The sequence below is a fragment of the Dermacentor andersoni genome, chromosome 11 (genome assembly GCF_023375885.2).
Source record: "Dermacentor andersoni chromosome 11, qqDerAnde1_hic_scaffold, whole genome shotgun sequence".
Classification (NCBI taxonomy): Eukaryota; Metazoa; Arthropoda; class Arachnida; order Ixodida; family Ixodidae; genus Dermacentor; species Dermacentor andersoni.
Window position 1 is genome coordinate 21,403,951 of NC_092824.1, and position 23,319 is coordinate 21,427,269.

The 23,319-nt window shown below is 42.3% G+C and overlaps 1 protein-coding gene and 1 long non-coding RNA gene across 2 annotated transcripts in view; one reads left to right on the forward strand and one right to left on the reverse strand.

Annotated features, from left to right (window-relative positions):
* LOC129381679 (uncharacterized) overlaps positions 1–23,319 on the reverse strand; it is a 257,411-nt gene that overhangs the window by 121,793 nt on the left and 112,299 nt on the right. The window lies entirely within an intron of this gene.
* LOC126517770 (uncharacterized) lies at positions 1,631–8,440 on the forward strand. The gene is made up of 4 exons (XM_055064718.2): positions 1,631–1,806; positions 2,759–2,827; positions 3,882–3,962; positions 6,281–8,440. The coding sequence occupies exons 1-4, from the start codon at positions 1,758–1,760 to the stop codon at positions 6,391–6,393; spliced, it is 312 nt and encodes a 103-aa protein (XP_054920693.1). The 5' UTR covers positions 1,631–1,757; the 3' UTR covers positions 6,394–8,440.

Sequence of the window (23,319 nt, forward strand, 5' to 3'; positions counted from 1 at the left end):
ATGCTGAAAAAAGTATAAACCTCATATAAGCGATCTTGCGCGCGGCAGCTACAAGCGACGCGACGGAGATGGCTGTCGCGTTCGCTCGTCGCCTACAAGTCGTACTCCGTGCGAGCGACGATTTTGAGCGACGCCTCCCCGGTGTTGCCGGCATGAGGGCTGCAGTCACGCGTGACGCGTGCTTTAGTAATTTACGTTGATGTATTTTACTATAAAAAGGAGCATAAAATATTTCCGGAGGTCTTGCAGTACGTTCTTATCCTTGCACGTATAAAAATTTAATCATTTGCTCGTTCCGCGCGACAATCGGTAGTATTTGAGCGATGTATGTACATCCAGTTCCGGCTTCGCGCTATTGGCTAGTCGCTCATAGCACTTCTGGGCGACGAGCGACGATTTCTTGATTTCCAGAACCGAGCCATCTGTTCAAGCGACGGCCCGTTTTGTCGCTCGAAGCCGTCGCTCGTCGCCGTCGCGCACTAAATCGCTCTCACAGTGTTTATCCCTAAGACTGAACTGTTTTTGCTCATGTTGAAATGGTGTGATTATAGGTCTGGTTTTGTCTCCTGTTGCGGTTTTCGTGCACGGTGCGAAACTGAAAGGATGCTTATGTCTACGAACTCGGTGAATTGTCGAGCAGCTAGTTACGCATCGGCATCGAATATAGCGGCTGCTGTGTGGAATTACAATTGCAGGGGCGCTTTGCATACGGTTATTGTTTTGGACATGCCTGTGCATTTGCTAATATGAGTTGGCGTGTCAGAGTTACGTCATATGAACAGCTAAATCAGCCTTCCTCTGGGGGTTACAAGCGTAATGTGTGCATTTTGCTATAGCATGGCAGATCAAGATGTGTTTATCGCTTGAATATTTTTAGTAGAGAAATAAATTATCAAAATAAAATGTTGCTTTAATTCCGTATTACCAGTCTGTCGTACACAGAACAATAGGTTGGTGTAATAAACTAATAACTGCGGTTTAACTGCAACTTTTACATGCCTACAAGAATCTAAAATGCTAGATTTCAAACTGCAGCAGTAGTCGGGTCTGTCAAAAATGAACTCCACTGCGCACCTCATGCATGAAAATAAGTTCATGCCTTTTAGTAAGCTTAGATGCAGGCCGCAGTGAACTTGTTAGTATTGAAATGTGGGTAAGCTTGCCATAACAAGCCTTGTTGCCCTTTTTTATAGGCACATCCATATATCCATTGAGCTGAAGGGCAATATTTTCATCCCTACTGAGCATCATGTTTGCAGCTATAATCCTCAAATTATGGCTTCAGCAGTGGCACAACCAGGGATGGTGGGGGGGAGGGGGGGCACACTGGGCACGTGCTTAGGATGTGTCACAAGTGGTGTTTGCGATACACCAGACTCATGACAGACCTCTGACGTCTGAAAATGACCAATATTCTATTCATTAGCAGGAGTATTCTAACATTCATGAAAAACAAGGATGAACTGTGGTTTATTTGTTTTTTTGCTTAAATCTAAAAATTGAACTTAGTTTAGCAGTTGACTGTTGCAGTCATTTGGATGTTTTGCATGCATTTCACCAGGAAGACTAAGAGCTAAGAGTTTTTTATTGCCATGGCCTTGACTGTCTTGATGTTGTTTTGCACCATGCCCTTGTGTTGACTTTTGCATGCGATATTTTTCAGGCACCCGCTTTATATAACGCAAGAAGGCAGCTGCAAGGACACGAGGATGTGAAAGAGCCAGTGCAGCGGGACTTCACGTAGTGCGGAGGAGCCAATGCCAAAAAATCAAAATACATTGGCATGTTATTTGGACAAGAAAACTAGTATTTGGGTATATTGGGTGTACCATTTGAGCAAATGTCAACAAAATCAAGATACAGTATGTTACACGAAGATGAAAATTCTCACGTGCTCCAGGCAGTCATCTTAACATGGTATATTTATGTAATGTCTCTGATTGGAAAGTCAAATCAAGTATGCTCTCTGGAGACAAACACATAGCAGCAAGTATAATTGAAAAGTTAAAAATGTGTTTTAAGAAAGCTGATTAGTTCTGAGAAGTGACTGCTTTTTGTCTTGGCTCTCAACAGATATATCCATGTGATAAAAAAATAGTGGTACAATGAAATTGCATATTTGCTTAGCGACATGATACATACTTGCAATGAGCACGGTGCCTGTGTTTACTATAAAAAGCAACAGCCCATGCTTGGTTAGGTTAGGCCCACTACAACATGCAGGCATGGGTGATTGGCGCTTTTTTTATTTCTGTGTCGTGAGGTTTCTTGACGTGCGTATAGGTGCAGTGGCACGCAGTATGGCTAGTACAAAAAAAGGGGGGGGGGCAGATATATGTAGCTCACTGCACACGACACAGGGCAAAGGAAATCCGTGTTCAGCAACTATGTTAAATGCCATGTACGTAAATTTTACAACGCTACTCGTTCGAAGCGCGCACAGGTGCATTTCCAGGGTAGATAATTTAGTTCGTAATTTACACTAATTTTGCTCTAACCACGAGACATAATAATTTGAATATGCTGCACGGAAAAATCTAGAGCGAATTAAATTGTGTGTCAGCTTCGTGTGTATACATATAGTCTTTCCTATGCATTAGGTTTTTTGCGTAATGCATTAACAGTTGACAGCCTATCTTATGATGCGTACTCTGTTTACATTACAGTTGTTTATTAGTTTACTCGTTTGTTTTGCGACTGATGAAATGCCGGCATATATATATTTTCAACATTTGACATAACCCTGTATGTTTTGCAGGGACAACCCAGGACGTGCATTTCTCAGCACCCAGTCAACTGCCAAAAGTGACTCAAACACAGGCCACCAGTAAGTGGACATCAGTTGCAATTTCACATTATGCAGTTGGCGGCTGCCTTGTACCGAGGCTTTTTTTTTAATGAGATGGTGATGTCGTTCTAATGTACATTTTGACCACAAAGGTGCGATCATGTCTCACAGAGGCATATATGGTTGCTATTCTCTGCGAGGGACGTGTTCTCGTGTTCGTGAAGCATTTGTTTTTGGCAGTATTGTCGCCCAATGAGTCGGATATAAACACTAACTCGCCACTGCCGGCAAGTAGTTGCGAGAAACGCATTATGACGCTGTAAAGTTATTTCATTAATTCGAAGGAAAGTTTTGCAGCAGGAAAAAAGGTTGCTATTCCAGGTAAACATGTCTTTTTCTCACAGGTTATTTAGCCAAACTATGGATGCATGAAATTCGTGACTTATGAATAGATTTTAATTTATTCTTTAGTAATGCTTCTAAAAGAGACTAGAAATAGCATGTGACTACCTCAGCAATCAGCAGACCATACATTTACAGTCATAAGTGGCAGTTCCATGCAGTCTCGCACTTTATATAACCTTTCCTTTCAGCAACATTGGAACTGGTGGCTGCGTTTTCAGAAGGAGAAGTGCACTTGACACTGTATATGTATGTGTGAATTCGGTTTTCTTTGTATGTGTCGGCTCACTGACAAACAGTGCAAAAATCTGTTGTACCATGAGCCTGACGACGCCTTCTGCTGCTAGAAATGCGGCACTTCGTATTTTATAGTACTGCATGACATTTAAATCAAAGCTACCACATAAAATGATCAAGAAAACTAACCGCTGTTATAGCTGTTTTCCTCAAAGAACGCTTGTCCTTTATGGGCTGTGTTAATCTGAGCTCTCCACCGATGTTTCAGTAGTATTATCCCTTAGTGAGTGAGAGATTGGGGGCAAGTAATCGTGTTAGTGTTTAAGTGGTGTCCTAATTATGTGCATTTGTTCCAACAAAGTTGTCTAGATTACTTTATTGTGTAGTGTAAAGCTTATGAAACCATCAGCAACTACTGAGTTGCTAACGCGCATATGGATTTGTCACTATACAGGTGGAACTCGGCTGTACCACTGCAGTGCTGCGGAAATTGCCTTCACCAGCGGCTTTGCAACAGCTGTTTCGCAGCATGTCGGTATGTTTTAATTTATAATTATGTTGGGATGGGCTAGTATTATGGACCACTGCTACTCTGTATTGTGACAGATCCATATGATAAGGGATGTAATGGGCGCAGCGAAAACCTTTGAATTTTTTACTATGGTACATAAACAGGCTCTCCTTTTAGTCACTGGAGCAGGAGAGAAGGGCATGCAGGCACTCCTGAATGTACATATATTTCAAAACATGAGAGAGACATATATACACACACACACACACACACACACAATTAAACTAAAGGCAGGGACGTTCCATCTTTCATCTTGAATTGAATTGTGCAGCGCAAAAATACAACACAGACCACAGTGAAGCACACATGTTAACAGGTTTGATACACACGTTAGTTCAACAGATTTGATACTTCAAGTGTGCTATTTTACACAAGGGGGAAGGGAAAGGGGAAAAAATCTGAAAAAAAAGTGGAGTGGAAAAAAAGGAATCGTGCCAAAAAGCATGAGAAGCATCGCGCAGCCAGGATCACCAGCAGGACATCTAAAAAGCACTCTGATAAAATTACATACAGGACAACCTTACGTATAGTTTGTTTCAATCAACTCAGATCACATGCAGCCATTACTGCAATCAAGTTGTTTCCTTATGTCATATGAGGGAATGATGTGGGCCCAAAAACTGTTTAGAGCTGAAGGATTATGTTCCATTCTAGCCTCATTGCCTGCTTTTTTATCATATTGTTATCAGCTGCTTATGTTAGGCACAAAAAGTAAGAGTACGAACTGTTTCCCGATTCGCCATTCCACACAACATGTCTTTGTGACTATATGTACATGCAGATGATCCATGGTTGACAAATATTCAGTACAGTAGAATCTCATTACAAGATGCACTTTGTTGTAAGAGACATCTGAAAATGGTTTGGTTGGTTTTCCGATGTTTGCCACGTTAACAATACTGTATACAAGAGACACCTTTGTTACTAAGGATGACTTTTTAAGTATTCACTACCGAAGGGACACAACCCAGACACATTCACTTTGTGCACCTTGTGTGCTCCGAAGGGCGTAAAGATCACGCAATCATTACACAAGTCAATTGCGCATGTCTCTTTTAGCATGAACCAGAAAAGGAGGGCAACGAGGACAGTGCAGGGCAGAAAGTGTCGGCATTTGAAGCTGACGAGCGTCTAAGAGCACCTCAAAGGTACTGCGAGCTACAAGGCTTGCAAAGTGAAGTGTCTAAATTCCAGAAGTTGGGAAGGAAGCTAACACAATCTACAGTCGCTAAAAAGCTGTGAATGTCTTCTTTAAAAGGCCCCTAAACCACCGAGGTTGAAATTTAGTTGCGGTGTTGCAGTTCTACACAATAAGGCAATGAACAGGTAGCCACGAGAATTTTTCGAAACGGTGCAGTAATAGTGGAGCTACGTGTGTTTGATTATCGAAAAGTAGTCCCCACTCATTTTACTCTTTCATCTGGTACACGCCATATGGACAGTATCGTCTTTTCCTTGCCTAGTACACCTCCAAATGTTACGGGACAGGCCAACACCAACGAGCTCTGTTGCCGCGCTGGCCCATCGTCCTGCGAGGGGTGGCGCTAATACAACGGAACTGTATGGTGACTCGTGTTGAAGAGCCTCATAGGGAGACGCTTCAGTTGGCGTTTCTGTTCTTTGCCCCCATTGGCTGCCCACAATGGCATCGCGCGCAACGCGACGAGGAAGAAAGAGTGTGTGTATTTGCTTGCAGGCCTTGCCGGCAGTCGTAAACTTTCGTTCGACCAATCGACAGCACCGGAAGCTGGTGACATCATCAGAGACGGCCTGGTGACGTCAGGACAAACTGGGGGGTGCAGGATAGGTCCAGAGAGGCGCACGGGGTCATTTTCTTCATATTGTGGTGCTCCGGCAGTGCTACGCACTCTGGCATTTGGCTTCGTCGATCGTGACGGCATTCTGATTTCGATACGCGTGTTTACTTGAAATGTTCAAAAAATGACGAGAAGTGGTTTAGGGGCCCTTTAAGCCACCCTGAGCATTTATTCCTTCAGATATATCAAAACATACTTTAGTGATGATGCATAATAAAGTGATCTAGTCTGGCTCCTCACTGTCTCAAAATTTTTGGTTTCGAGAGACATGTTTCCCGTGCCTCTTGAATATCTTCTGATGAGGCTTTACTGTAATATACACAAACAATTGTGTAACTCCTCCTGCAAGTATTATTCATTAAGCCCGGTCACTTATGTGCAAAGCTTGTGGTTAAGTCTTGATGTACGTACTTTTTAGAACTATGTTTATTAATTCTTGCTGTTCTTATTGGTTCTTCGATGCAGGAGACAATGCCTACAAAATTATTGGCCCTGATCATGAGAGCCCTCAAGGGGCAAACAACATCTCTGTTGCAGAAGTGAGCCTGATACCACTTGGAAGTTACCATGACAGATGACACGGCAGCAATAAATACAGAGACTGCCATGTCTACTGCAGCTGCAACAGTGTACGAGGGAAGCAGCAGCGCGTCAGCATCAGCAGCAGTGTCAGAAGGAACCACACCAGGCCTGGTAGAACAACATGTGTGCTATCACTGTGACTTTTTTTGTGGTGCATACAACTCACTTGCTCAACATACAAAAGCTTTTCACCACGACTGTGAGCCAGTGTTATTGTGCAGCAAGTGCAAGACTAAGTTAGGTGTTATAACACAGTACAAGCATCACTTTAATATATGCAAATGCAAACATATTACAGTTGTTGCCTCCCCAGCCAGCCCACATAGTGACAACAATGTGGAACACATGGTGGGACACACCTCTCCCCCATTACAAGATAGTAGAGACTGTCAGTGTTGCTAGATTGACTGGTCTTTGTAGGCAACTAGAAGGACAACACAGGTGTCATAAGATTGTTGTTGATGTTGTTGTTGAAGAGGTAAAAAAGAAGTTTGATGCAGCTGAAGTGCCAACTGATATTGAGCAAATCAAAAGCAACCACCTGAGAAAGCAACACTATCGAAATTTGGGTATCTATGTGCCGCCAACTCTGGTAAGAATGGCATAGGACAGAAGTGTGATGAAAATCACACAGACACTGCTGTTGCATCACTGGCCACAGTGAGCAGCGACTTGTAGGGCAAGAGAGTCAACTGAAACTAACATTATGATATAGTGTCATGCTCCCATGTGACCACTTTTCAAGTTATTTTGCAATATACAGCTCAACCTCCAGAAACGAGACTGCAACTTGTCTGTAAAAAAGCTTTCACAAAAAATTATTCATAACACTATTAACATAGCAGTATCTTTTTTTTTTGTGTCGGTTCGAGGTTCCCGGCTGTCCATTAATGCAAAAATTGAGGAAAAAAAGAACATGTGTCATACTTACACCTTTTTAACAAGTACGAGGGGGACAGAACTTTTCTAGTCATGCATCTTCATCATACTATCAAGTTTTTAAATGCCTTTTATAATTATTATTACCAGTTATATCTGAGTACATTGTATGCATGTAGCAAGTGTAAAATCAGGTCAGTTGGATCAGATGCCTTATCTGCAAGCGAGCCCTATATTCAAGAAATTTGAATTAAAATAGTTACGTTACAGACGCAGTCTTTCAGCACTTTATTGCCTGTGGTTTAAGCATTGCTCAATACTTTTGTGGGTGGCAATTTCAACCGGCACAGCACTGCGCTTTGCCACAGTCACATTTGTCTTCAAAGCGGTGTTTACCATTTGTGTTAATCTGTTTGTGTATGCATAGAGCAAGTTTTTAATTTATATTTTTCTGCATTCTTGTGCTTGCACTAAGCTTGTATAAGGCAGTTACAAAATGTGCGTCACTATAACGAACTGTTCTGTTGAGCTTACACTTGCAAATAATCGTGTTCAGATGGCCGCACTTCTATGCGGGTGCACCGCTAGCTTTGTGTATGTTCTCATGTTTGTATAAAGCTTATATAAGTTAGTTAGAAAATGTATGTCACTAAGCATTGTGATATTCTTTAAAGAACTGCTTGGTTGGTTTTACACTTGTGAATTAGTATTGAGGCGGCGGTATTCCCATGTATGCCCACTGCAAGCTTTCTGTGTCCTCACGTGTTTGTATTGTTTCTACAAGGGAGTTACAGCATGTACGTCACTAAGCGCTGTGATATTTTTTAAAGAACTGCTTTGTTGGTTTTACACCTGTCAGTAATAGTACTCGGGTGGCACTAGTCCTGTGTAAGTACACAGGGACCATTTGTATACATTATGCTCATGTAAAGCAGTTACAAAGTGTATGTCACTAATTACTGTGATATTTGTTGAATGGCTGTGATGGTTTTACACATGTGAATAATATTGGTCAGGACACAGTACTTGCGGTGTATAGTTAATTTATACACTGCGAAGACATGGGCTGTATACGTACCAAAAGAAATGTATGTCATTATATTGTTGTGATTATTACTGTTTGGATTTAATTAAACTGTAATAAAATTGTTTCTTGTATCTATGGAGGTATGGCAATTTGTCATGCAACCAAACTGAGGACCTGAACTTGTGCATACAAATAAACAGCTAATTTAAGAGTATACTGCTCATGTTCTGCTAAACCAGTTTAACAAATCTTGTACTACAATGCTGGGAAAATGACAGAGCTGACTCGGATTTACAGAAAACGTTCTGCACTGGCTGAAGGACTGCCCCACACTGGAGTTCGTAATGTTGCGTTTATTGGAGTAGAACCGAAAGTGCACTTCTATTAAAAATGCGACAGTTGGTGCAGAAACATAAGGCAGACGAGCTGATGTGGCACATTTTTTTCAGGGCCCTCCATGGCTACTACTGCATTTCTAGTCTTCCTGTGCTCTGCGTATAAGCCCCTGTTCAGCCAAGGTTTTTACTCCATGACAGTTGTTCTACTGGGTTTGTAGCAATATTGAAGAAAAAAATTCAATGGTTTTCAAGGACTTTCGAGGCCCCGACACAGTAACTTCAAGGACCTCGTGCAATGTGTGTAGTAGTTTGGACAGGCAATAACTTGTTCAACAACACCGTTAACTTTAATGCAAACAAAAGAAAACAAAACAAATCGCATTTCAGTGATTTCAAACATTTGAAAGACTGCTAATTTGCCTTTCACCGCCCACCACTAAACGCACACAAGGAAGCATTTCAAGAAAGCGCTCAAAGTTTTTCTGCAATAGCACAATTAACTACTTGGACCTGCAACATTTGCAGTTTTTGAATACTGTTTGGTTTGACAGTGTATGTGATGTCATCTGTTGCCTCAGCTTTTTTCACCATCAAATAAGCAATAGTCATGTTTAATTTCTTTTTATTGTGTCTGTCGCTCTCAATTTACTCTTCACGGCTTCTCTCCGAATGCCTCAACTGTTGAGCTTCCTGCTTCTGCTCCTCCAAGCACATTTGTCGCCGGTTCCATGTGCATAAAACTGGTATCTGCAGCTCCTTTGTAATTTCAACTTTAAGGATGTCACTTTCCTTCTATTACCTCCAGAGACAATTTTCTGTGACATGCGAAAGAGTGTCACAGAAGGGAAAAAAAGCGCTTGGCAATGTCTGCTAAGTCTAGCCAAGTGTACAAGTTTAAGGACTTCTCAGTACTTCTAAAAATTCAAGGGTTTTCAATGCCTTGAAAATGGCATTTTAGAAATAAAGGATTTTCAAGGATCGCTACAAACCCTGGATTCTAGCACCTAAATAATTTTACAAGCTTATTTTGGCGTGGAGTTAGGAAATTTATGCTTTCTAGCTAACGCTGCACTATCTCTGTACAGTGAAGCCACGAGAGCGCAACTATTTTGGAGTAAAGAAAAATACTGAAAGCTTTTAATACCACTCTTCTTTTTTTCTATGGAGCTTCGTATTGCCTAGTTAGGTTTACGAATGTGCCTGGTTTTGGCGGGCGTTTCTTCGACATTTTCTGGAAAAAGCAGATGTCTAGCCCCCGTATTCAGAAATGTATCTTAATACAAAGCTCATGCTTGACTTGATATAAACGACGCTTGGTGCGAACGTCCCCCAAGACGCTCACTGCCTTTCTTTTGGTGCGTTCGCGACTTGCATCGTTTAGATCAAGTCAAGCATGGGCTTCAAGTTATGATGCATTTCTGCATATGGGGGTAAGCGTGCACAATTCCGGGCAACGCACTGTGCCATTCACACTTATAGAAAACGGGGAAAACAGTTAACCACTTATGCTCCTAAACTTTCGCGTACCTGTGGTGTGCGTGTATCGTGGACGAAGAAACAGCGCAAACACAAGGACGAAAAAAAGCATCAACCACACCAGCGCTTCATGGTGTGGCATGTTGTTGCGTCGTCCTTGTGTTGCGCTGTTTCTTCTAAAATGCTCAACCAACTAGCCGGCAAGTCCATCCTGTGCATATATAAATTGAACACACGCATGAGTGTAGATGGTCTTCGAAGCTTTTAGAACGAGCACTGCCACAGGATACGAGCAGTGCACGCGTAACAAGTGGACACATTAGTGATTTAAACACGCGTGCCAATGCATTTGACGCGGCTATCGGCATAAGCAGTCTCCAAATGATGGAATGCATGCGCTTCAAAACGCTAACGATCCGCTGCTAATGCAGGACAACAGCTCACAGCAGACTGAACCAAACTCTAAACTAATGCACTTGAAAAGAACGCCTACAGGCAGCGTGAGGAACGTCGAAATGCCTGGTACTGGCGTCGCAGTTGCTCACCAGTATACACGCGAATTAAATTCACATACGTGGATGGTTGGCGCAATACTTTGTATCCGCGTATTTTAGAGAACATAGACTGGAGAAGCACTCCATCATGAGCTGAACGGCACATTTGTTATTTTCCTGCGGTGACGACAAGCCGTGAATAGTTCTCACGTTGTCGTCTACGTTGTCTTCCTTCGTTAGTCGTAGCAAGGAATGGAAATGATGCAAACGCACACGTATTCCAGTACACAACAGCACAGCACACTGCAGAGAAACCCCACCCACCACAGCCGATTCATCAAATACGTCTGGTATATATATAACCTCTAAAAGAACACGACTGGGCGTGGCGGCGCTGTGGTGTAATGGTTATGATGTGTGTTTTGAATTGTACAAATTCGAGTGTACGCGGGTTCGAATTCACATGATGTATAGAGCATTGTGATTCTTAATAAGTATGTGATTCCCTTGTCAATTGTATTCTAATTAGATTATGTGACTCCTGATTGTGAAATTTGCGAAGATGTTTGCAGATTATGTGTTAATTCGCTTTTTTTTCTCCTCAGTGGCGTTCGTGACGCATACGCATAGGCCGCTTCAGAGCAGTCACGCCTCACGGTAGGCAGCAAATAGCCAGGAAAAAATGACTTTAAAATCCTGCATAACTTTGCTCACGCCTATTCTGAAGGCCGCTTGGAATCGGGCCAGTGTCTCTGAGGAGCCGCCTAGGGAACAGTATACCAGCGGCCCTAATTTGATCTGATTTCCTGCCTGCATGCGTGACCAGGACTTGGCTAAGAGGGTATTGGGAAGAGTACTAGCACTCTGTTCTGAAGGAGTACAAGCACTCTGTTTGGGGGAGTAGAAGTACTCGGTCTGGCGGTGTACTATTAACCTTGCGGGGAGAGTATTAGCACTCTGCGGAAGAGTACTAGCACTCCCTGTGGGAAGAGTATTATCACTCTGCGGAAGAGTACTAGCAATCCCTTGCGGTGGAGTAACAAAATCTGTCAGGAGGAGTTGACCTACTCTCTCTCAAAGAGGGTCGATCTACTCTCGAAAAGAGAGTGAAATATGGGACAAGCAGCTACTCTCTCAAAGAGAGTGCCCGGCACTCCCTTAGTTTTTAGAGTGTGTGATTGCGTATTTTCGTGCAAGAGCATAGCAGTGGGCACAGTCAGAAGGGAAGCGCAGAACCAAAAGTGATCTTCAGTGTGGCATACGCATGTATAAATGAAGCAGCTCACGCACCTTCATTTCGAGCTGCGAGACGCCACAGAAATTTATGACCTCGATATACAGGGTTATTTAGGACAAGAGGCTAGTATCTCTTGATAAAATTTTATCAAACGTTTATAATTCAACAGTACCGATTCTTATATATACTTAAATATAGTGGAACCACAGCGAAAAGAACGAAACCAGCGCTGTTTCCAGTACCAGCCAGCGAACTCCAGCGAGTACCAGCGCGGTTACGGCACATATCGTACCGGCACTTACCGTACTGATCGCGCTAACACACTAGGCGGTGGTGTCTTAATTGCTGTTAATGAATACTTTGACTGTTTCCCTGTTGTCATATCTTGTAACATTGAATGTGTATGGTGCTGCATTTCTGTAAATTTCAAAAAGGTTGTGATTGGCGTTTGTTACCGACCACCATCATGAGCGCCGACTTTTTGCGATAGCATGTACGATTGCTTGTGCCAGATAAGTGTTCGCTTCCCCGGAGCGCCAATATTACTTATGGGCGATTTTAACTTCCCGAATATTTCCTGGTAAAGGACGTGTCCTTTATTAAATACGACTTCCGCAGAATCGAATCATTTTGTAGAGATATGTGCTGATTTCAACTTGGTTCAGGTAGTTACTTCCCCTACACGTGTAACGAACACCACATCATCTCTTTTAGATCTTGTTTTAACATCATCAACAGATATCACATCTAAGGTTACACACTCACCCGGCTTGAGCGATTACGACGTCTTGCATTTTTTTATTAGCCTGGCAATCCTACCGTCCCAAAACAGTATTAAAACCATTCGTGATTATAAAAACGGCAACTTCACCGCTATCAACTACGAACTTGCTCTTTTCCTTGATAATTACCTACCTAAAGTTGCTGAGCGCTCACTGGATACTAACTGGAATATATTCAAAGAAAAAATTCCCGATCTTGCTAACAAGTTTATTCCGAAGAGGCGCATTTTTTCGAATAACAATGCTTCATGGTATACTAAATCTTTGAAACGCCTATCTAACAGAAAAAAAAACGTCTTTTTCGCACAGCTAAGCGGATGGAAAGCCAGGCTAAATGGTCTGCTTACAAAGAAGCTGCCTCGGCCTACTCATCTGCGATAAAGAATACAAAATTTTCTTTCTTCAATAACACCCTTCCGAACATGCTCATAAATAATCCAAGGAGCTTCTGGAATGTAGTAAGGCCTAGTGCATCGAAAATCGTATCACTTAGCACGTTTTCCGGTGAGCCTATACCTCGGCAGCACTGCGCTACGATTTCAAATAATGTATTTATAAAAGCTTTCACTCCTTCAGCACATGATAACGACCTTCCAAGGCTTCCATGCTGCAATTTTTTTCCTGTGGATCCCATAATTTTTAACTCTACTGGCATAAAAAATATCATAGACACTTTTAAACTTACGTCTTCGTGTGGAATAGACGAAATCAGGACGAAATTTCTAAAAAATACTGGTGAGTATTCCTCTATCATCTTAGAGAACATTTTTTCACAATCGTACCTGTCTTCCTCCTTGCCTCATGACTGCAAAACAGCAAAGATTATTCCTATCCACAAATGTGGCGAAACTCAAGATCCTTTTCACTACAGGCCCATATCGATTACCTCAGTACCATGCAAAATTATGGAGCACATCATATTTTCTAACCTCGTCAACTTTCTTGAAGAAAATAATTTTTTCTCTAACAGTCAACATGGCTTTCGCAAATTTTTTTCTTGTGAGACTCAGCTGGTAACTTTCACTAATGACTTACATGTATATCTTGAGAGCGGTTTTTTGACTCATTGCATATTTTTGGATTTTTCTAAAGCTTTTGACAAGGTGAAACATGTACTGGTACTACACAAACTAAGCGCACTCAACATTGACCCGGGAGTACTCAGGTGGATCCAATCGTTCCTTTCTTCTCGTTCCCAATTTGTTGTAACTAATGACTCCACATCTCACGCGGCTCCAGTTGAATCCGGTGTTCCACAATGGTCTGTTCTTGGTCCTCTTTTATTTTTAATATATATTAACGATTTACCTGATAACATTTCCTCACAAATTTGTTTATTCGCTGACGACTGCGTTATATATCGAAAAGTGACTAATGCATCTGATATAGCTACCCTTCAATCCGATCTAAATAACATATATAACTGGTGCCTCACTTGGTGCATGGAACTCAAGATTAATAAATGCAAATCTATGCGGATTTCTCGTTCTAACACAACTTGCCCTACCTACGCCCTTAATGACTGCCCCCTTCAATCCTTTACATGCTACCGTTATCTTGGCATTCATATTACTAGCGATCTTTCTTGGAAGCAGCATGTACAGTATGTAATATCTAAAGCTAACCACTCCTTAGGATATTTGAAGAGAAATTTTTCGCTTGCGCCAGTTTCATTAAAACGGCTGTTGTACACGACATACGTCCGCCCCCAATTAGAATATGTCTCATCCGTTTGGGATCCTCATCAGATCACATTAATTAACGAAATTGAATCGGTACAAAATCGCTCGGTTCGTTTCATCTTAGCTAACTTCCATCGCACTGCTAGTGTTACATTAATGAAGAGTACCCTTCAAATTCCATTATTATCTCTTCGCAGAAAAGAATCGCGCATTTCCCGTTTTCATAAAATCTACCACCACAACGCATGTCTTCGGCCTCTTTGGATCCAAGCTGCGCCTTATTATTCGGCTCGCTGGGACCACTTACATAAAGTTAACATACCCCGTCATAACACCGTCGCGTGCTCACAATCATTCCTTCCTAGGACTTCAGTCGACTGGAATAATCTACCTACATCATTGGTAAGCATCAGTGACCCCACTCGTTTTAAGAATGCACTAATCAACATAAAATAATTTATGGTGGCAAATGGCATAATTATGTACTTATTCGTGAACATTGTCTGCTTGCTAAAGTGTATTCTTTCTGTATTTTCATGTTATGCAAGTCTCTGTTATTTGTTATGATTGCATTACTACTTTTTTCATATTGCTTTTGTTCCTTGGAAATTCCTTGAACTAATCCTGCATTTTTTACTCTTCGAATGTATTCTCGCCCCTCCCCTCTGCAATGTACAATTATGTACCTTGAGGTTATCCGAAATAAATAAATAAATATACCGATGTGCCCCCGCGCGATAGGAGTGAAACCAAGGTCTCGTTCAGTGTGCCCACCTCTTATCCTTCATTGGTGTCCCTGTGACTTCCAGCGAGTGCCAGCGTCCCCAGTGCAGTCCAGTGACAAAAAACAACCCGGTTTGACACTGGAAGGCAGTAAAAGACGCTGGTTATTGCCATTGGAATAGGAAGGCTTGTACTTTGCTAGTGAGGCAATTTTCACATTGTTTACTGCAACATCAACGGTAATAAAGCCAGAATCATGGAGAAAGGACGTGCCCTGTCATTTAAGATCTGATTTTGCGACCAAAGAAAAGTTTAGGAGACGTAAGTGGACTTATCTCATGAAACATCTGAGTTTGCTTTCAATAACAAATATAGGGGAAGTAATTGGACTTGGAGGCAAAAAAAATTTAGAATGATAGTTTATTTTGTTTATAGGACACGCGAAAGCTTTTGTACTTGAATAAGTTTGAACGCCTCTAATAATTCTATCAAATTCTCCGAACTTGTTCAAATAATATCGACGTAATAAATATAAACAACGCTACAAAATAGAAACACTGATAAACAAATAAGTATTTTCAGCAACGCTGACAAAGCAGTAATGAAAAGCTGCGGCAACAGGTCAATAAAAAAATAACAGGAACAGAACTATGGGAAAATGTTGAAAAGCTGACGTTTATACATAGGAATAGTTTTGATATTCTGTTACTCTTGAAATTGAAAAAATGGCGAAATAATTGGGCGCTATGAGCTGCTGAGTAACATTTGTATTTTGTGGCTTTGTCCCCGCTTGTGTAGATTAAGCATAAACAGTTATAACCTGTAAACCTATCGCATTGCTTGTTGTGTATCTTTTAATTAAACGATGAACAGCTGGTGCTATCTACAGGCTTGAACGCCTTCCATAGCACATACAAAAATGCAATATTAAGTCGTGTTAGAGGAAAGGAAATTGTAAGAAAAATTTGGCATGCACAGAGAACACGAAACATATTGTAATGCCACTACTCATGATTTTAATAAAATTGCCCATACTCTGTTATTTAAGTTATATACTATGAAATGAAACATCGCAAGAAATGGCGACTAGCTTTATCGCCTGATATCCAGCATGTAAATGTGGATTAGGTAAGTAGTCGTGTCTAAAGGAGATTACTACGGGCCTCTTGTAAAGCTTCTGCTGGTGGATAGATACGCCGGCCTCATCAATTTCGTGTGCGAAATTCTATTTTTAAGCCTCCCTCCAGGAATACGGGCTTGAGCCGATGGCGTGGCAGTGATTTTTGCTACACAGCTGAGGCAGCCTCTTAAGTTTCACGGTGACAACATAATATTTGTTTAGGCGAAATCGAACATGAGGGTATTTTATTGCGTTCAGCCTAGTCTGTAATTTTTATTATTGCTTAATTTACTTTGTGTTTGGGAAATAATGTTATTTTCGTCGAAGAAACGTTGAAATGGCGTCGTTCAGGCAGCTTTGAGTCGAAACCTTCAAACATTAGGAAGATTGTTTTGCGCCCCCCCCCCCCCCCCCCCCACAACGAGATCTTCTGTGAAAAAAAATGCCACCAGTTGCATTAAGAAGCTCATGGGCCATTCAACTATGTGAAGGTGGATGGCCAGCGAAGCTGTTTAGCCCACGACACAGAGGTGACCCAGAATATTCAAGAAAAGCACGAACATATTTATTGTCGTAATTTGTGGTGTTTGAGGCAATATAGGTACGCACACGCTTTCACATATCACCTGTGTTATTATATGTGTCCCTCACGTAAAAGAATGAACGGCTCATACCCCCTTCAGCAATGGTTCATACCCCCGTAAACAGCCTGCCACACGCATCGCAGGCTACAACCACAACAACAACAACAACAGGGCCTCCCCATTACGACGACAGAAGGGAAATTCCATGCTGGAATGATGAGGGGCAACGGAGGCAGTTGTGGAAGACGACGATACTCTATCCATTCCCTATGATGGTAGTTTTTTGCACACCGGCGCCAGCTGTGGAAAAAGACGACAACGAACGCGCGAGCAGTTTCACTAGGGGTTTGCACGGTTGGCACCGAGAATTAACAGTCCTTTTTGAAAAAGTTGTACGAAACGTTTTTTGAAAAGCATCTGCTATGAACCTTGTGCCTAGAACTTGTTTGGGCCCCACGTGTGACAAAAGTAATTCAAGGACGCATTACAGGTCCCCTAGCCCCCAGGGGTATGGGCTATTGAGCTTGGACCCTTTCGGCACTGTCACCAGGATCGGCCCCCATGGTGATTTTTCTTTGTCAATATCTCAAACACATTTTTTGCAGATCCTGATAGAGAAATGTGCGGAATATCACCAGCCCTTATAATAGCTTTCATTGATTACGAGAAAGCGTTTGACTCAGTCGAAAACTCGGCAGTCATGGAGGCATTAAGGAATCAGGGTGTAGACGAGCGGTATGTAAAAATACTGAAAGATATTGATACACAGCCACCAGCCACCAGCTCCACAGCCACCATAGTCCTTCATAAAGAAAGCAGCAATAGACAGCCTCACTGTAAAAAGTGTATTGGGGTATGGATGTACAGTGTGAAATGCACCTTATTTTTACTTTGTAGCGTGACATTTGTGCTTGCATGAAAACCAGATAAGGTTGCGTAAGTAACAAACACATGAAGAAATAAAAAGTCGTCGTTTCACGCGAAAGGCGAAGCTTCGATTGCGATAGGAAATTAGTAGACAGCTATGCCAATTAAGGATAGTAGATTTATAGGCCGTGTAAACTTAGCAGTATTCGCTTACTGACAAAACGAAGGCCGAATCAATTATTGCTGTTGCCGATCTAATTAGCTCACCACTATAGCATATATGTAATTATGCTGTAGACCAAGGTATTTTTCCAGACGGTATGAGAGATTGCAAGAGTGGTTGTTTTGCACGAAAACATGAATCACGATAGACCTAATCTGCCATTCCATTGTTTTCTAAAGAAGTGTAGCATTTGAAAAAAGAATAGACTAAGTTTCTTGACAGCAGATAAATTATTTAGGGTGAGCAGTTCGCGTTTCGTAAGGGACAGTCGACTGAAATGGCACTGCTTAAGATAAAAGAAAAATACTTTTTATATGGATGACAAAGGCTTCACAGTCGCACTTTACTTAAATTTCAAAAAGTCATGTATTTCTATTAAACATGGCATTTTATATTACAGGCTACCGTTTTATGGCATTCGAGGAGTTGTCTTAAAACTAATTCGCAGTTGTCTTCCCGGTCGAGTGCAGTATACGTGTTTGAATGTCCGTCAGTGAAAACTGATACATTTATTATATGATGTACCACAAGGGTTCATTTTTTATTATATATATCAAGGATTTATTAGCCATCCCAAGAACTCCTGCAATAATTCTGTATGGAGATGATACAGGCCTATTTTTCTCTGGTATGTATCTCAATAATATTCATGTCGAGGCTAATACACGGTTACAATAATTATCATTATGGTTGAATATAAATAAACTAGAAATATCTGTTAGTAAAACAAAGGTATTTAAAGCATACAGAAACCCTGGTGATTCTGAATTTCAACACACATTTGAATATAATGTAATTGATGGTGTTTCCTTCTACAAGTTTTTAGATTTCCTTTTTGAAGAACCCTTGAGTTGTTCCCAGTATATTATTAAAATTCATCCCACGTATCAAGGTCATGTATGCACTGTTCAAAATGAGAAACCTTGCACCAAAATGGCTGAAATGGCAGTTATATTACACCCTAATTCATTCACATCTTCACTATTGTGTACTGATTTGGAGGTCTACAACGAAAACTAATGTGATGAGGTTGATAAGAATAAAGAAAGAAGTGATGTTACATGTCGAAAAGCTCTCAAGCAATAAACGCACAGGTGTGTACCTTTTATAACAATACTTACCAATAGTGAATCAAATGAGTTGAAATTGCTCTCCAACGTCTTTAACGAAATCAAGCTGAATCCATCTTAATATCTTCAATTGTACTCTAGTACTAATGTGCCGTATAAATTAAGGCACGACGATTGTATAATTCCACTCATACGGACCAACTATGGACCCAAATGCTTTCATACTTTATTCCCATTTTCTCAACAGACATACAAAAGCCATAGCTATTATTCAGAAATGTCCGCCCTTATACTCTTTAAAAAATGGTAATGCATACCTTCTTTCTTTTTATACTGAAAAATAGGTTGAGTACACAGAAATTTTTATGTTGCTGAGGGTTCGTAATTTGTACGAATTTTTCTTTATGATTGCAAACGCACGTACCTCGTTCCGTTGTTTACTTTGCTAAAACTGCGTTCTGTGTGCAACAATAGTGCATGATGTTCTTGTTTCTAGTGCTGCAAGCTGTAAGTGAGTCTCGCGCCATGTGCCTTCTGCCCTAGCATCCGAGACTTCGTTGTCTGAAATTAAGAACTGAACTGAAAAAAAGAATTATTAAGCACGGTTTCAGTGCGCACCGACAAACATGAACGCATCAGAATCGATGACCGAGGACACTCACTGTGAAAACGTTCGCGCGAGGAAACGCAGTAGCATCAGCAAGCGAAGTAACCATCGTGCTTTCTATCGCTTCACCCCAAATTAAAGAGCACATACAAAAGTATGAGCAGTCTGTAGATAGCTTTCAAGATAAGGAGCGTGTGGCCGCGCAAGGTACTCAGTTGCTGCCGCCCTAGAACAACCGACCCTCATCCCTCCAGCGCTGCTTCCCCGATTTCTTCCCTTGCGCGCCCGAGCCGCTTTGTCGGTGCCACTTCCGCGCGGTCGTGAAATACGTAGTTGCTGCTGTAGAACAACGGCACCCCCGCGCCCTTTAGCGCGGCGGGAGACAGCGCGTTTCCTCTCAGCTTTCCTACCCTTGCGCCCACAACATTGAGCCCCGATCGTCGGCACCCCTTGCGTGCTTTCACTTGCACCTACAGCATACAGGCTAGCGGCGACGTTGCTATTGACCTTGGGCTTTATGCGGAACATCACAGCGACGGTGACGCCGATGGCAATAATACACCTGGAGTGTCCATATAATTACGAACGCAATAATAAATATTTTCTTGACAAAGTAAAAGTCAAAATCATTGACAAAAATGGACATCATTACCGTTTGCTTTCGTTCAGAACTTGCAAGTTTAATTTTTTGTGCGATGAATCCGCGACACGTATGTCAAAAAAACCTAGAGAATTCTTCAAAGTCGATACTAGTGTAGTGAAACCTAAAATTCATTCATTTGTACATACGGCAGCCTGTATAGTTGCAGCCCACTAATATTGTAATCGGATTTAGAGCTATGCAACAGAGAAAAATACACCATCAATAAGATAAATAAACCCTTCTATGCATTTTCTATGGCATCTCTTCTAGCCGCGTTTACATGAATGCGACAGTGTCGCATCGCATCGCATTTCTAGCGCATCGCATTCATGTAAACAGCGGTAATGCGCTAGGAAGGCGCATCGCATTCATGCGCCAGGCGAGGGTAGATTTACGGGCGTGAGTCGACTCTCGCGGGGCATGTAAACGCAGGATCGTCGCATCAGGAATTATGGGAGGAAATCAGCTGCGGGACTGCCGCGCTGGTGAAGCTGCGAGACAGCAACGCTCGAAGCAGAAGCAAAATGGCGTCCCCCACGGCAACTTCGCCCGCCGCAGTGTATTCTACGCGAACCTATTTCTCCGCAGAGGAAACCATTGGTTTCCTTGCCATCATATCTGAATAAAATTTTGGTGAGCTGTTAGATTAGAGAGACGGAACGTTGCATTCCCAAGCATTTCGCACAAGCGTCAAGCTCTCGGTAGGTGGTACATCCGCCACTCAGCCACCTACGTGCACTTGGCCCACTATAGAAAACCACTTACACCGGAAGTCGGCTGCACTTCCCTTATACGACACCATGTGGCGCTACGTTCTCACCAGAGTTAATGCACTACATGTACACGGCGTCGCATCACCTTTCCGAAATTCGCTTGGAAATGCGATGCGCCACTGTCACATTCATGTAAACGGGGCTTATATATCGCATTGGCACATACAGGGCCTGTTCTGAAAGTAGTAAGACTCATTTAAAAAGAATTATTCATGATAATACCACAAACGATTAGAATTTTTTAAGTAGCACCCTTCCGCAGCTGCACACTGCTGCCAATGAGTTTTCCAGTTTTCGTACGCCTCCAGAAACGCCTGCACCGGAATGCTGTTTAGCTCCCTCATCAGGACCTGTTGAACTGTTTCTACTGATTTATGATGCTTCTCCTTGAGTGTCGATTTTATTCTCGGGAATAGAAAAAATGTCTGGCGAGGCCAAGTCGGCGCTGTAGGGGGACTGAGGCAGCGTTCCCACCTTGTGATCGGTAAGATAATCCACTACACGGAACGCTGTGTGGCAATAAATCCCTTAACGTCTATCATTTACTCTGGCCGTGCTCTCAAGCTCACATAAACTCCGAACCGGACAAGCGCAAGTTTGAAAAAGCAATCCGGAGCGGAGAACTCGCTCCCTAACTCTGGTCCGTCCTGCAGCTCCACGCCGCCGCCAGGGAATTCAACCTCCCGGTTCCGTCGTGGGAGACGCCCGCTCCATGAGAGCACAAAGCTCCGGTGGTCTGCACGACCTTGACTAAAGTTGATTTCCTTCCTTCCTTCAGCGCGTTGTCATTGTCGGCAATGGCAATGGCAACAAACAATGCGTTTTCGCACTCTTTTGAGGAATCCTAAGTAAAAAACTGCATTTACTGTTTTTTAGTGTGGTACAAACTCTTGGTGGATGAATCCATGTCGATCAAAAAAGCAAATGAGCATGGACTTTTGCTTGGATTTGCTCATTCGTACCTTCTTTGGGCGTGGGAAAGGAGTGTGCCATTCTGAGCTCTGCCGCTTGCTCTCCAAGTCGTAATCATTCACATCTAGTCACCGGTCACTACATTGTTCGGAATGCCATGGTCCTCATTCACATGATGAAGGATATCCTGAGAGATCGCTTTCCGGTTGGCCTTTTGCTCATCTGACAACACTCGCCGCAGGAACTTCGCGCACACTTCCCTCACGGCTAACTTTTTTGTCACGATCTCAAAACATTGGGTTTGAGGAATGCTCAAGTCATCAGCAATCACTCGGATACACATCCTCTGATCACTGTTCAGTAAATTTTTCACTCACAACATATTTTCGTTGGTCTTGCTGGTCGAAGGGCGTCGGGAGCGGTCGTCGTTTTCCACTCCTTTCCTACCTTCTCGAAACAGCTTGTGCCACTCAAAAACACCTGATCTACCCATGGCAGCATCACCATAGTCCTCCTTAATCATGTCGTGAGTCTCTTTGCCCGTTTTTACCTAGCTCTACACAAAATTTGGTTGTGTATCGCTGATTCAGTAAACGCACCATGATTCACCGTTACGAGGCATTTCGACAGGGGTTCACAGTAAAAGCAACCTGCTCTCTTCAACGCCCGAGAGCCGACTGCCGATTTTTCCCAGCGTTCCCAATATCCCCCTTCACCGATCCTGCGCACGCAGACAGCCTCTCGTCGGCCCGTTCGCCCAACAAAAAACCAGTCCTACTACTTTCGGAACAGACCCTGTACATATAAGAAAACATTCTACTAACTGTACACGTTATGAACTGCAGTGTTGTGGACAAATTCTTAGGAAACCAATTAGCTGAACCATTCATGAGTTTAGTTACTTTCGAGGGAGGGGGAAAGAAAAACAAGCGTTGTAACAAGTAATCCTGGACACTTTTGTATTGCGTATTTTTATATTTCTAGTGATAAGACTGCAGTGGCTCAGTCTGCTCTACTGAGATCGGCAGGGTTGCTGTCTTTGACGTAATCAGCTTTTGACACATGTCTCTCATTGTGCTTAGCGGTTAATCTTTACTCATAAGACGGGCTGTTTGCGAGCAGCTTTTCATCTTTGTTCTTTGGTGGATTATATTTACGTAGTCATGCATGTTCTTAACCCATTCATTGTGGGGTTCTTTTCGGAGGTGACGCAACTTCAACGTCTCTTCTTTTTCTTGGAGTATACAAAACGAATGCAAGGGTTTATTTTTAGTTACGAAAAAAGAGAAAATTACATTAATAATGTCAAGTTCTCCTTTAGTATGATCCTCGGAGTTCATTTCTGAGGTCTGTGACATCGCGGGACAGAAACTCGAAAACATACCGCAACGTCAGTGACGCTGAAAGAGTGTATTTGATGAAGACTATTGGACCTAATATTGCCTCAGTGCCCCATCAACACAATTCATAAGCACAAAACCAAGA